This window comes from Chiloscyllium punctatum, chromosome 15 (genome assembly GCF_047496795.1).
Source record: "Chiloscyllium punctatum isolate Juve2018m chromosome 15, sChiPun1.3, whole genome shotgun sequence".
Lineage (NCBI taxonomy): Eukaryota > Metazoa > Chordata > Chondrichthyes > Orectolobiformes > Hemiscylliidae > Chiloscyllium > Chiloscyllium punctatum.
This window is the reverse complement of record NC_092753.1, coordinates 46,796,382-46,810,391: the sequence shown is the minus strand read 5'-3', so window position 1 is coordinate 46,810,391 and position 14,010 is coordinate 46,796,382. Positions and strand designations below refer to the sequence as shown.

At 39.3% G+C, this 14,010-nt stretch overlaps 1 protein-coding gene across 4 annotated transcripts in view; it reads right to left on the bottom strand.

The window, feature by feature from the left end:
* The window catches only part of LOC140486218 (limbic system-associated membrane protein-like), an 884,602-nt gene that overhangs the window by 97,363 nt on the left and 773,229 nt on the right, over positions 1–14,010 (bottom strand). For 2 of the 4 annotated variants that reach the window (XM_072585049.1, XM_072585050.1), the window contains exon 7: positions 1,652–1,687. The exons of the other annotated variants lie outside the window; for them this stretch is intronic. In XM_072585049.1, the coding sequence (XP_072441150.1) occupies positions 1,652–1,687 (36 nt within the window). The remainder of the gene's footprint in view (positions 1–1,651; positions 1,688–14,010) is intronic. 4 annotated transcript variants of the gene reach the window in all.

Below are 14,010 nucleotides of genomic sequence, written 5' to 3'. Positions count from 1 at the left end.
AGGGGTTATCTAAACAACAGACTGAAAGACATCCAAAGTAACCCACCTGTGAATGGACTACTAACAGTGGTTTCAGTGAACAGCCAAAGTCTTTATTACACCCTTGGGCTAGAATTTCAATGAAAAACTGACTAAGTCAATTGCTACTAAAGCTTTCACAAGTACCTGCTCCAGGCATCAATTTTGGCTCAGCAGGACTCACATGTTATAACAGCAAACTGTAACCATTCTACCATAATCTCTCCACTGACAGAGATCTGCAGCTAGGTTAGGAAAACATCATATGTGGTTCATGACTTTGAACTACAGAGACCTGTGATTGCTTTTTATAATAAATTTTCACACCTGTGTGTGAGGACATGAATAGACTGTACAAAACTCTTCATTTGAATGAAAGCATTCAGTCAAATGACTCATTCAACTTGAAAGATGGCATTCAACATGGTGCTCATTGCAGTCTTATATTTTAAGGAAGTACTTAGCAGAATTGACCCTACTTAATAGTATGCTTTCTATGTAAAGTTTTAAATACTTCATGAAACAAGATTTAGAACCTGCCATTACTTATTTCATCGGTAAGACCTACAAAAAGCCAAAATGTGATGCCACTTACTTTGATCTATAGATGTTCGATGCAGCAGAGATTAAAGTAAATTGTTGTGAATAGTAGTACCTTTGTAACACTTCTTTCTAATCTCCAGTACTGGAGACATAGGTGAGGGGTGATTCAAGTTTTAAAAATGTGTTCCAAATTAACACATTTGTTTTTACAAAAAAATCCTTCTAATGTTAAGGAAAGATGCAATGAGATTATAAATCATTATTTCTATTCTATATGCTTCTTATATTTCAAACAAGATATAAGATAGCTGGGTGGATTCTTTACTTCTTTTCCTGACCTTGATAATCTAATACCTGTCCAAGGATAAGGGGAGGAAGCTACCAACCATCATGTCAATGTACAGAAACATTGGCCAGCCATTAGTCCCAACTGCCCTCAGACTATGGCTATAGAAATCCCCAGAATGTTTTCATTGAGACACTTTCCAACAGGATCACCAATTCTATGAGCCAAAAGGCTACCTTATCTACTGAGCCTCACTGCAAAACTCCCAGGCCACATTATCCACAAGCAATATCACTAGAAACTAGTTAGTGCCTTATAATATTGGGGATAGAACAGATGGCATCATTATTGATAAAGCAAGGAACAGCTGTGGTGCACAGTAAGTAGTATCATAGTGTGGCTCATTGGGTTTATAAATGCAATAGTACATGATTTGTATGTACAAAACATCAAATTTGTACTCCACTGAAAATTTATTGGCAAATGTAAAATAGCAGTGGAGATTTTCAATAGACTGCCCTGGACTAACACTTCTTAATATACAAGTACTTAATTTTCACAGCCCAAGTGTATAATAAATCAAATATTGATTGCTGTTAAAGAAAACAAGGTTAACACCATGCCCTTTATTGTAAGGGCTCTGGATATTGTAAACTATCACAGTTGCTTCATTCTACCCAACAGCAATCAGTATTTACTAAAATACGTATTTGGTATGTTAATATTCTATGATAAAAGTCCTGCTAAAAATACTTCTAATTAGGCTAATAGTAATGACTAGAATCATCACTAATCCATACTGACCTTGAATAGGGTTTGGAATAGTTGGCAGGATACTTTCTATGGAAGGAAATGATAAAAGAAAAATGGAAAAAGGACATTTATAATTATATCATGCTGTCATAATACAACTTTGACACAAATGTACAATGAGGGCCTAATTTTATAGAATGATTTGAATAGAGTAATTTAAGATTTATTGTACTCAAGTTCCCTTGCTCCAGCTGCTAGTGTTTTGTTGCTTTATTATCCAAACTGGCACAAAGCATTCATGACAACTGAATGTTGGTGTCACTTCTGCTGGAGTTAAGTGCCAAAATCACATTTGGTATACCATACAGAATACATAGTCTCTGTCCTATGGAGATAATGAATGTCTGTCCACTTTTTGAATTGTCATTTTCCTTTAAATTTAAAATATCTTCATAGAAGGCAAATTAGATGACAAATTGGTGATGTTGAGCTTTAAATTACAAAGAGTCGAGAAAAACATTAATCAGAATAAAAAATTAAAACAAATGATACGATGCTGTAGATATATTGCACCTCATTCCCCAAAATAGCCAAAAACAAATGAAATCTGCCCTCAATTATTATCAAGATAGGTTTATTTTGTCAGTGTACTACCCTTGTACCTCAATCTGCCAACTAATGCAGCTTTAAACACCATAAAAAGTATAAAATCAGGCCCAGGTTGTTTTTTGGACGATAAATTAGACTCTTAGGCCAAGGTTTTCTTGGACTGTTAGTCAAATTACTGATACCATAAACATATGAAATCTCTCGTTGTTGTCTCACACAGGATGTCAAATATTATGTAAATGTCTGAATCAAATCACAGTTTTGTTTTTAATTGCTAAAAAAATCAACCACATTTCCAAAATTAATGAGTTGGCTAAGGAAGTCTGCAATGAGGCCATGAACAGTTTTCCAAGTAATCAATTCCTATTTGGGAAAATAGAAAATGCAACAATGCATCTCCAGCAATCAGATTACTACTGCAAAATGGATCTAAATATTTAAGCTTTCTGTATAGCCCCTCAGAAATACATCCAACTTGATTTGTGAAGTGTTAGAGATTGCCTTGTGCACAAGAGCTTTGGTATTTTCAGTCACCATAATCCAAATAGACCAGAGAGAGAGAGCACAAGAGCGAGAGCTGGTGGTGGATCAACCTGAGGGTCACCATACCTCAGGCAAGGGGAGTATTTGAGAAGGACGGTCCTTCATATTAACTTCAGCAGGAACTGAACTCACACTGTTGGCATCACTCTGAATTACAAATCAGCCATCCCTCCAACAGGGCTAACTGACTCCACATTACTATGTGAATGTTACGCTGCTTGTTTACAACCATGGAAGTTACTTATTCAGGACCACCATGATACTACTTAGTTCCCTTTTAGAATCAAAAGCACTTCTGTGTTTTTAAGCTAACTTGCAATATTTTTGTGTATTTTAAATTGTACAGTAAAAAAAAATGATCTTAATTCATTGTATGCCTTTAGCCAAAAGATGTTAGAAGTATGACCAGGACTAACATCAGATAATATGTTAATACATTGCAGAATGCCCAATAATGGAACAATCACCTATTAATTCAACTTAACAGATAATATAATATTAAAATATTAATTAAGTTATAAATGATTGTGAAGTCATCAGCACTGGCTGAATACAAGGTCAGCATATTTGTTCCTTATACGAGTGTTAATCGTCCTCCTGCATGGAGTTCAGGGTCATCGTTATGAACAGTCTGCAGATAGACAAGATGACAGTCAAGAATATTCTCATGTGGAACTGAGCACGCTGGAAAGGATTTTCATGCTAACGTGACTCAGCAACATCCAGACACAATTTTCTTTATAAAATGGCGCTCTCACGATACCATTATTCTGAAATATCAATAGTTACTTGAAGAAAATCCCGAAAGGTGATGTACAGTTAATTGCCAATTATCATTAATACTTTGCATTGACTGATTTCAGTTAACACCATTGATAAACTCTTCCATTTCTACAAAGCTTCTAATGATAAATCAAAAGAGCTTTATCACAGTTTAATTGTCTTAATGAGAGAGATTTTCACGAGAGAACTTATCTGGTATAAATGAATATTTGAGCTACACAAATTGAAATTGAGACTTCAAATACATTTTCTCTCATCAGCATTCTTGTTATCACTATAGCTCTAACTTACTCTAAGTGCTGATTAGACTTGATTAGATTCCCTACAGTGTGGAAACAGGCCCTTTGGCCCAACCAGTCCACACCGACCCTCCGACGAGTAACCCGTTTCTCTCTGACTAATGCACCTATCCCTATGGGCAATTTAGCATGGCCAATTCACCTGACCTGCACGTTTGTTTTGGATTGTGGGAGGAAACCAGAGCACCCGAAGGAAACCCACGCAGACACGGGGAGAATGTGCAAACTCCACACAGACAGTCGCCCGAGGCTGGAATCGAACCTGGGACCCTGTTGCTGTGAGGCAGCAATGCTAACCAGTGCCGCCCCAATCATTTCATTCAAAATACAAATTACAGCATGTTGACAGTTAAAATGATACACACAATTACATAGATGTGTACTTGTTGTGCAATTTCAAATATTTGTGCTGATTGGTAGAAAGTTAGATGCAATAATACATTTGGACAAATCCTAAATGACAATTAAAAGTATTCACAATGTCTCATTGATGCCTCAATTATTAAAAACAAACTTGTTCTGTTAGGTAAGTCATGATGGGATCATGATAGAAACTGTTACTTGTTTCTGGGCAGTCAGATTAAAAAGCAACCAGGGTTATAGTCCCTGCCTTATGTCTCAATAAGAAGACCATCACAGAATAATAAAACATAACATCTTATGGATAGCCCTCCAGCAGAAAGTGAGTGTGTATGCATACCTGGTGAATGTCGTATCAAGCTTTGCTGTGATGTTCCAACAGCTAAATAATTGCAATCATTCATGCTCTAAGATATCATTGAATATTAGACATTTGGGGAGGGTAAAGGATGAAAACCAATGCCAAGTGTGTTGTGCAAAACAACGTCTTAAATTATATTTGGTCAGTTGATAGCGTTAATTGAGAAAATATTGTTGGCCAGGATATCTTAATAACACTTTCTGTTTTTAGGGTAGTGAACTGGGACATTTTAATTGTTAAGGTCACTTTTGGAAAACTGTGTTCAATTCTGGTCTCCGTCCTGTAGGAAGGATGTTGTGAAACTTGAAAGGATTCAGAAAAGATTGACAAGGATGTTGGCCAGTTTGGAGGGTTCGAACTATAGGGTGAATAGGCTGGAGCTATTTTCCCTGGAGCATCAGAGACTGAGGGGTGACCATATAGAAATTTATAAAACCATTGAGGGGCATGGATAGGGTAAATAGACAAGGGGAGTTCAAAACTGAGGGCATAGGTTTAAGGTGAGAAGAGAAAGATTTAAATGAATCTAAGGGGCAATGTTTTCATGCAGATAGTGGTGTGTGTATTGAATGAGCTGCCAGAGGAAGCGGTGGAACCTGGTACAATTACAACACTTAAAAGTCATCTGGATGGGTACATAACAAGGAAGAGTTTAGAGGGATAGGGGCCAAATGCTGGCAAATGGAAACAGATTAATTTAGGAAATCTAGTTGGCATGAACGAATAAAACCGAAGGGTCTATTTCTATCATATACAACTTGATGACTTATAACTGAACCAGTAGTTGTAATTTTGGACTAACAGTTTATTTCAACTAGATGAATGGAATCTTGTGCTCTCTTATTCTTATGATCCATCGAAATCAGGTATCCATGTGTTGGATTGGGATTGAACCCACAATCTACTGACAAACTCCAAGCAAAGAGTGATACCAATTGAGGAAAGTTGGCATTTCAGTTACTTAACCATTCATAGTAATGTGAGAAAGTTTTGTGACAACCAAACTTACTCACTCATCCAGATTCAATTGGTCCATTGGGCAATTTCAAGGTTAATCTCTGGTACATTTTTATTAAAATGGCTTTTGAGCATTGTTAAGTGTAACTTGAGATACGATTTCTTTTATTCACTCATGGGTGACAGATGTTGCTAGCTAGGTCAGCTCCTTTGAGCAGGTGTTTGGGACCTACTTTCTTCAACTACTGCAGATCAAGGAAATGTACAGTAACAGTGAAATGACTTTGAATCACATCTTTATGCTGAGGAACAAAACAGTGCAATTAATATCATGCCTCAATAGTTTAAAATTTCAGGTCCCAAAGAGAGCTCCCTATGTCAAGTATGTGTGTATGTGTGCAGTAATGGTGGTGGTGAAAGTGGGGAGATGAGGGAAATTACAATATAGCAGGAATAATGCATTTCAATCTTCCTTAAACCAGCAATGAAGAATCAGAAAAAACTCATGTTCTTTGATTGTAGCAGGTTGTTTTTCAGATTGGAGATTGGAGGCCTGTGACCAGTGGAGTGCCATTAGGATCGGTGCTCGGTCCACTACTTTTCATCGTTTACATAAGTGATTTTGACGTGAGCTTAAGAGATATAGTTAGTAAGTTTGTAGATGACACCAAAATTGGAAGTGTAGTGGACAGTGGAGAAGGTTACCTCGGATTACAACAGGATCTTGATCAGATGAGCCAATGGGCTGAGGAGTGGCAGATGGAGTTTAATTCAGATAAATGTGAGGTGCTGCATTTTGGGAAAGCAAATCTTAGCAGGACTTATACACTTAATGGTAAGATCCTTGGGAGTGTTGCTGAACAAAGAGACCTTGGAGTGCAGGTTCATAGCTCCTTGAAAGTGGAGTCACAGGTAGATAAGATAATGAAGAAGGCGTTTGGTATGCTTTCCTTTGTTGGTCAGATTGAGCACAAGAGTTGGGAGGTCTTGTTGCAGCTGTACAGGACATTGGTTAGGCCAATTTTGGGATATTGCGTGCAATTCTGGTCTCCTTCCTATCAGAAGGATGTTGTGAAACTTGTAAGTGTTCAGAAAAGATTTGTAAGGATGTTGCCAGGATTGGAGGATTTGAGCTACAGAGATAGGTTGAATATGCTGGAGCATCGGAGGCTGAGGAGTGACCTGAGAGAAGTTTATATAATCATGAGGGGCATGGATAGGGTAAATAGACAAGGACTTTTCCCTGGGGTGGGGGAGTCTAGAACTAGAGGGCATAGGTTTAGGGTGAGAGGGGAAAGATATAAAAGAGACCTAAGGGGCAACTTTTTCACGCAGAGGGTGGTGCGTGTGTGGGATGAGCTGCCTGAGGAAGTGGTGGAGGTCAGTACAATTACGACATTTAAAAGGCATCTTGATCGGTATATGATTAAAAAGGGTTTGGAGGGATATGGTCCGGGTGCTGGCAGGTGGAACTAGATTGGGTTGGGATATCTGGTCGACATGGACAAGTTGGACCAAACAGTCTATTTCCATGCTGTACATCTCTGTCGTTCTATAACATACAACAGTGCAGGTCCTTCAGCTCTAGATGTTATGTCGACCTTTTATTCTTGTCTAAAATCAAACTAACCTCCATACTCTATATTTTACAATAATCTATTTGCATACTCAAGGGTCACTTACATGTCCCTAATTTATCTGACTCAACTATCACTGCTGGCAGTGCATTCCACGCACCTATCACTCTCTGTATCAAGAAAATACCTCTGATACCCCTACACCTCTTCCAATCACCTGAAAATTATGCCCCCTCATGACAGCCATTCCTGCCCTGGGAAAAAGCCTCTGGCTATCCACTCTATCCATGCCTCTCATCATCTTGTGCACCTCTGTCAAGTCACCTCTCATCATTCTTGACTCCAATGAGAAAAGCCCTAGCCCCCTCAACTTTTCTTCATAAGACATGCCTTCAGTCCAGGCAGTATCCTGGTAAATCTGCTCTACATCCTCTCTAGAGATTACACATCCTTCTTATAATGAGGCAACCAGAATTGAAAACAATGCTCCAAATGTGGTCTAACCAGGGCTCTATAGAAATGCAACATAACTTCACGGCTCTTAAACTGAATCCTCCTGCGAATGAAAGCCAAAACACCATATGCCTTCTTAACAACCTATCAAACTGGGTGGCAACATTGAGGGATCTATGGGTATGGAATCCTATGGAATCCTATGGAATTCCATACAGTTATCTCACACGTATGATTAACTGAGAAATCTAGGACAATATACCGATGCAATGAAACATCAAAAGCCATTTTCTGACTCTTGAAATTATAATATTTTATACTCGACAGTCACCGTTAACCATATTTTCATTAACATTGATGCACAACTAAGGAGACATGTTTTAACCTTAGTCAAGGACCAAAGTTCAATGCTCAGACTTTGAACCTAGAAAACTGTCGATTTTCCAGTTTCTAATTTTCAGCTCCCTTGATTGGAGACAATCAGCAGTCTAGCATGCAAGCTGTCACAAACTGCAAACATGAACAAAATCCAAAACTGCCATTCAATGAAAAAAAACATTTTCACGACTTCTATGTTAAATGAGTAGAGCCAATGGTTTACATCTGTTTTGTTTGATCTTGGCTTTTATAGGCACATCAAATATTAATTGAGCTAAAGCTGATTACAACTGGCTATTAGCTCCCTAAAAATCTCAAGTGTCAGCAGATTTTATTCCTTTCCAGCTCTGCCTGAAGGTGTGATATTAGAACAATGAAAACGATATTTCATGAACTGTCAAGGTCTAAACATTTCTCAAAAGCAATCAGGGAACCTACTTCATGATCCTTTTTCCTCCATTTTCAAGAGCTAACATAAGTGTAAATTATTTATACAAATCTCAACTTCAATTATCCTGGATCACTCTGCAGAATTGGTAAATCTGTGCAGTTTCATTGTAAGTTCCACCCATTGAATTCAGTTGGCAACTTGATTAGCATTTGAGTTATTTTCTGACAGTTAACTGAAGTTGCACTTCTAGCACATAACCAAATTAGAAGGCCTCAGGCTTACCAGAAAGTGGACATTAGCCTCCGTTTAATCATTCCAGTGAAGTGCCAAGGCTAATCACACTTCTCAAAGCTGGATGCCAATTTGCTACTCTCCAATTTGTGCTACTGCCTCACTGTCACTGATCTGGATTCAAGTCTGAGGGGCTTGAAGAACACTGGACCAGTGGAGACTCCATTAATGCAGAGGGATTCCCTGCAGTCCTTTTAAAGGCTCTGAAATTGAAAAGATAACCTAAACAGCATAACAGGATACAAAACAAAGCACAGCAAGATAGTGGATAAAGACACATCTCTCCCTGATACGCTTAATACTTTCTGTGCTCAGTTCGAGCAGAAAGCCAGTAGCCTGGTGTCACCCACCCTGACAGCCCTGAGTGCACCTGTTCCCTCTGTCACCGCTGCAGACATCAGATCGGTCTTCCTGGGAGTCAACTCAAGGAAAGTATTAGGCCCAGACAATGACCCAGCCGTGCACTTAGATCCTGTGTGGACCAGCTGATGGAGGCATTCACTGACATCTTCAACCTCTTCCTCCTATAAGCCGAAATCCCCACTTGCTTCAAGAAGACCACCATCAACCTAGTACCTAAGAAATCACATGCAATGTGCCATAATGAGTACCACTCGGTAGCTCTGAACTCCATAATCATGAAGTGATTCGAGAGGCTGGTCATGACCCACATCAACTCCAGTCTCCCCGCCTGCCTCAATCCGTGCAATTCACCTACAGGCATAACTGGTCTACAGCAGACGCTGTTTCCCTAGCCCTTCCCTCATCTCAGGAACATCTGGATAATAAGGACACCGACGTCAGACTCCTGCTCATCAACTACAGCTCCACCTTCAATGCCATAATCCCTTCCAGACTGATCACAAAACTCCAAGACCTTAGTTATGTCTCCACCTCCTGCATCTGAATCCTCAGCTTGCTGACCCACAGACTGTTACCAGTGAAGATCAACAGCAGCACCTCCTTCATGATAACACTCAACACTGGTACCCCCCACCCATTTTCAGCCCCCTACTGTACCCCCTGTATACCCATGACTGTGTTGCCAAATTCCAAATGAACACCATCTACAGGTTTGCCGACACCATCATGGTAGGACGGATATCAAACAAAGATGAGTCAGAATACAGGAAGGAGATAGATGTCTTGGTGTCATGGTGCAATGAGAACAACCTTTCTCTTAATATCAGCAAAACTAAAAAACTGATCACTGACTTCAGAAAAAGGAGGAGAACATGCCCCATTGCTCAGAAGGGAAGGGTGGAGAAGGGCAGAGCAATAGTTATTGGGGACTCGATAGTTCGGGGCACAGATAGGCGGTTTTGTGGGAACGAGAGAGACTCATGTTTGGTATGTTGCCTCCCAGGTGCAAGGGTATGTGACGTCTCTGATCGTGTTTTCCGGGTCCTTAAGGGGGAGGGGGAGCAGCCCGAAGTCATGGTCCTCATTGGCACCAATGAAATAGGTAGGAAGAGGGCTGAGGATGTTAGGCAGGCTTTCAGGGAGCTAGGTTGGAAGTTCAGAGTTAGAACAAACAGAGTTGTTGTCTCTGATTTGTTACCCATGCCACGTGATAGAGAGTCGAGGAATAGGAAGAGAGAACAGTTAAATGCGTGGCTACAGGGATGGTGCAAGAGGGAGGGATTCCGGTTTCTGGATAACTGGGGTTCTTTCTGGGGAAGGTGGGACCTCTAAAAAAACAGGATGGTCTACACCTGAACCTGAGGGGCACCAGTATCCTTGGGGGGAGGTTTGCTAGTGCTCTTTGGGGGATTTAAACTAACTCTGCAGGGGCATGGGAACCTAGACTGTAGCTTTAAGGTGCAGGACCTGGAGTGTAGGGAGGTTAGGAACATGGCATCAATCTCAAAGGAGGGTGCCTGTGAACAGGAAGGTGGCTTGAAGTGTGTATACTTCAATGCAAGAAGTATACGAAATAAGGTGGGTGAACTTGCAGCGTGGGTTGGTACCTGGGATTTCGATGTTGTGGCTATTACGGAGACATGGATAGAACAGGGACAGGATTGTCAGTTGCAGGTTCCAGGGTTTAAATGTTTTAGTAGGGTCAGAGGTGGGGGTAAAAGAGGGGGAGGTGTGGCATTGCTTGTCAAAGATAGTATTACAGTGGTGGAAAGCACGATGGATGAAGACTCGCCATCTGAGGTAGTTTGGGCTGAGGTTAAGAATAGGAAAGGTGAGGTCACCCTGTTAGAAGTTTTCTACAGGCCTCCTAATAGTCCTAGAGATGTAGAAGAAAGGATTGCGAGGATGATTCAGGAGAAGAGTGAAAGTAATAGGGTGGTTGTTATGGGGGACTTTAACTTTCCAGATATTGACTGGGAAAGCTATAGCTCGAGTTCGTTAGATGGGTCGGTGTTTCTGCCTCCTATTTTTGAATGAACGAGTTACTTTAGTTATTTTCCAGGCTGAAGGAAACTTCCTGAAATCTAATGAGTTTTGGAAAATTAAAGCTACTGCATTAACAATTTTACCAGCTACTTCTTTTAAGATCCTGGGATGAAATCCATTACGACATGGGGACTTGTCAACTTGCAGTTCAAACAATTTACTCACAGTTATTTCCCAGTTAATGGTAATTTTCTTGAATGCCTCCCTCCATTATAATTCCTGATTTGCAGCTTATTACAGGATGTTACTTGCATCCTCTCGAGTGAAGATGGACATAATCCATCTCGATCTTTTTATCCTCCATTACTAATTCCACATTCATTTTCTAGATGACCAGCACTTACTTTGTTAACTTGTCTTTTAATATTCAAAAGAAACTTTCCTGACTTATTTTCATTTTTTTTGGCAAACTTTGTCTTATACTTTACAGATGGAGAATGTTAATCCATCATTCAAAAAATGAAGAGAGACAGAAACCAAGAAAATACGGGCCAGTTAGTTTATAGTCTGTCATTGGGAAAATGCCAGAAGCTCTGCTTAAAGATTTTGTGACAGGTCACTTAGGTAGGTACAATCACATAATCAGGCAAAGTGATTATGACTTTGTGATCATTAGGCTGTATAGCAAAATAGGCTATTCAGCTCATTGAGTCGGGTTCACCATTCGATTAGATCATGGATGATGTAATAACCCATAACTCCACTTTATTACCCTTTCCCGATAACCCTTAATTCTTTTGGTGGTTAAAAATCTGTCTATCTCAGTGTTGAGTATACTGAACAACACAGCTTTGACACCTCTCTGTGGTAAAGAATTCCACAAATTCACTACTCTATGAGAGAAGGAATTCTTCCTTATCCTTGCTTTAAATGTGTGACCCCTTATTCTGAAATTACACTCTTTGGTCCTAGACTGTTCCACAATAGGAAGCAACCTTTCTGAATCTACACTGTGAAGTCCACTAAGAATCTTAGCCATTTTAATAAGGCCTCCAATTTTAAAAAAAATCAACGAGTACGGGACAATCCTACTCAGCTCTCCCAATGAGACATTCTCTTCATTCCTGGCATGAGCCCAGTGAGGTAAAAACAATGACTGCAGATGCTGAAAATCAAATACTGGATTAGTGGTGCTGGAAGAGCACAGCAGTTCAGGCAGCATCCAACGAGCAACGAGCCTAGTGAACCTTCACAGGACTGCCTTCAAAGTCAATTTGTCCTTCCTTAGACAAGAGACAGAAGTGTTCACAGTATTCCAGTTGTGGTCTAACTAGCACCTTGCATAGTTTGTGCAAAATTTCCATACTTATATACTCAATTTCCTTTGAAAAAATGTTCAACGTTTTATTTGCCTTCTCCATTACCCACTGAACTTCCATGCTTGCATTTTGTCATTCATGGATGAGAATTCCCAAATGCCTCATTTGTGTATATTTCTGCAGTCTTTTTTCCATGTAAGTAATGTTCAGCTGTTCTATCCTTCCAACCAAAGTGCATAACCTCACATTTTCTCACAATCTACCTGCCAAGTTCTTGCCCATTTGTTTAACTTGTCTGTATCCCTCTGCAGACTCTCCATGTCATTCTCACCACTTGTCTTCCTACCTATTTTTGTATCATCTGCAAACTTAACTAAAGTACATTCACTTCCCTTATCCAAGTCTTTAAATCATGTTGAAAATAATTGTGGCCCCAGCACAGATCCCGGTGACACTCCACAGGCTGCCATCCTGAGAATACCTTACTATCCCAACTCTGTCTTCTTCTGAGCTAGACAATCTTCTGCCCATGCTAATGTATGCTTCCCCCAACTCTATCACCTTGTATCTTTTTTTAGTCTTGTGTGTGTTATGTTATAGAATGCCTTCATATAATATAAGAACGTAAAATTCACTGAGTCCTCTTTATCTATCCAGCTTGTTATGTCCTCAACTCTAATAAATATTCCAAATATTTCCCCTTCATGAAGACATGCTAACTCTGATTGTTCATATTATGTGTTACTAATTAAAAATATACCTACTTTATGATGGACTATAACGTCTTCCTGATGACAGATGTTAGGGTAATTGATCCATAGATACCTAATTCTTTTGTCTCCCTTTTTTTAATAAGGGCACCATATTGGAAATTTTCAAATCATCTGTGACTTCTACAGAATTTTCCAGAATCTTGGCAGATTACAATCAATACATCTATTTTATCTGAAGCTACTCCTTTTAGATTTCCTAGGATACAAGCTATCAGGTCCAGAGTTTATTGGTTTTTAGCCACATTAGATTCAGTGATAGTTTTATCAAGTGATAGTTACTGTGTTCATTTCTTTCCTCACCTCCCTTGCCACTTATTTAGCTTTTTTGGAATTTTTAAAATTTTCTATAGTGAAGAATACAGTAAAGCATTTATTCAACTCCTCTGCCAACTCCTAGTTCCACATTATTCATTCCCCAGTGTCATTCTCTAAGGGGCCTATGGTCACATGATTCCTTTTTTCCTTATTTATATAAGCTCTTACTGTTCACTTTTATAGTTCTTGATAGTTTAATCAAGAGTTTGATGTTTCCATCCTTATTTATTTATGATCATCTTTTGTTGATTTTTGAAACTGTCCCAAATATCTGACTTCCTACTATTCCTTGCCACATGTATATTATTTTTCTTCCAATTTCAAATTATCCTGAGCTTCCATGGTTAACCATGCTTAGCCTTTACTTTTCCTGGAATATTTCTCCTTCACTGCAATTCAGTTTTATTGCAAATCATTCACTATATTTTTCAACATAACTACATTTTTAAAGGTCTGCCAATGTTCATCATTAGTCTTATCTGCTGAACTTCTTTCCCAGTCCATTTTAGCCAACTCCATTCTCATCACTACATTTGTAGTCTTATTTAAGTTTAGCATAATTATTTTTGACCCAAGGAAAACTGCCTCTAGCAAATGCGGAGTCATCAAGAATCAGGGGAAAACTCTCCACTGGTTGGAGTCATATGTGGCA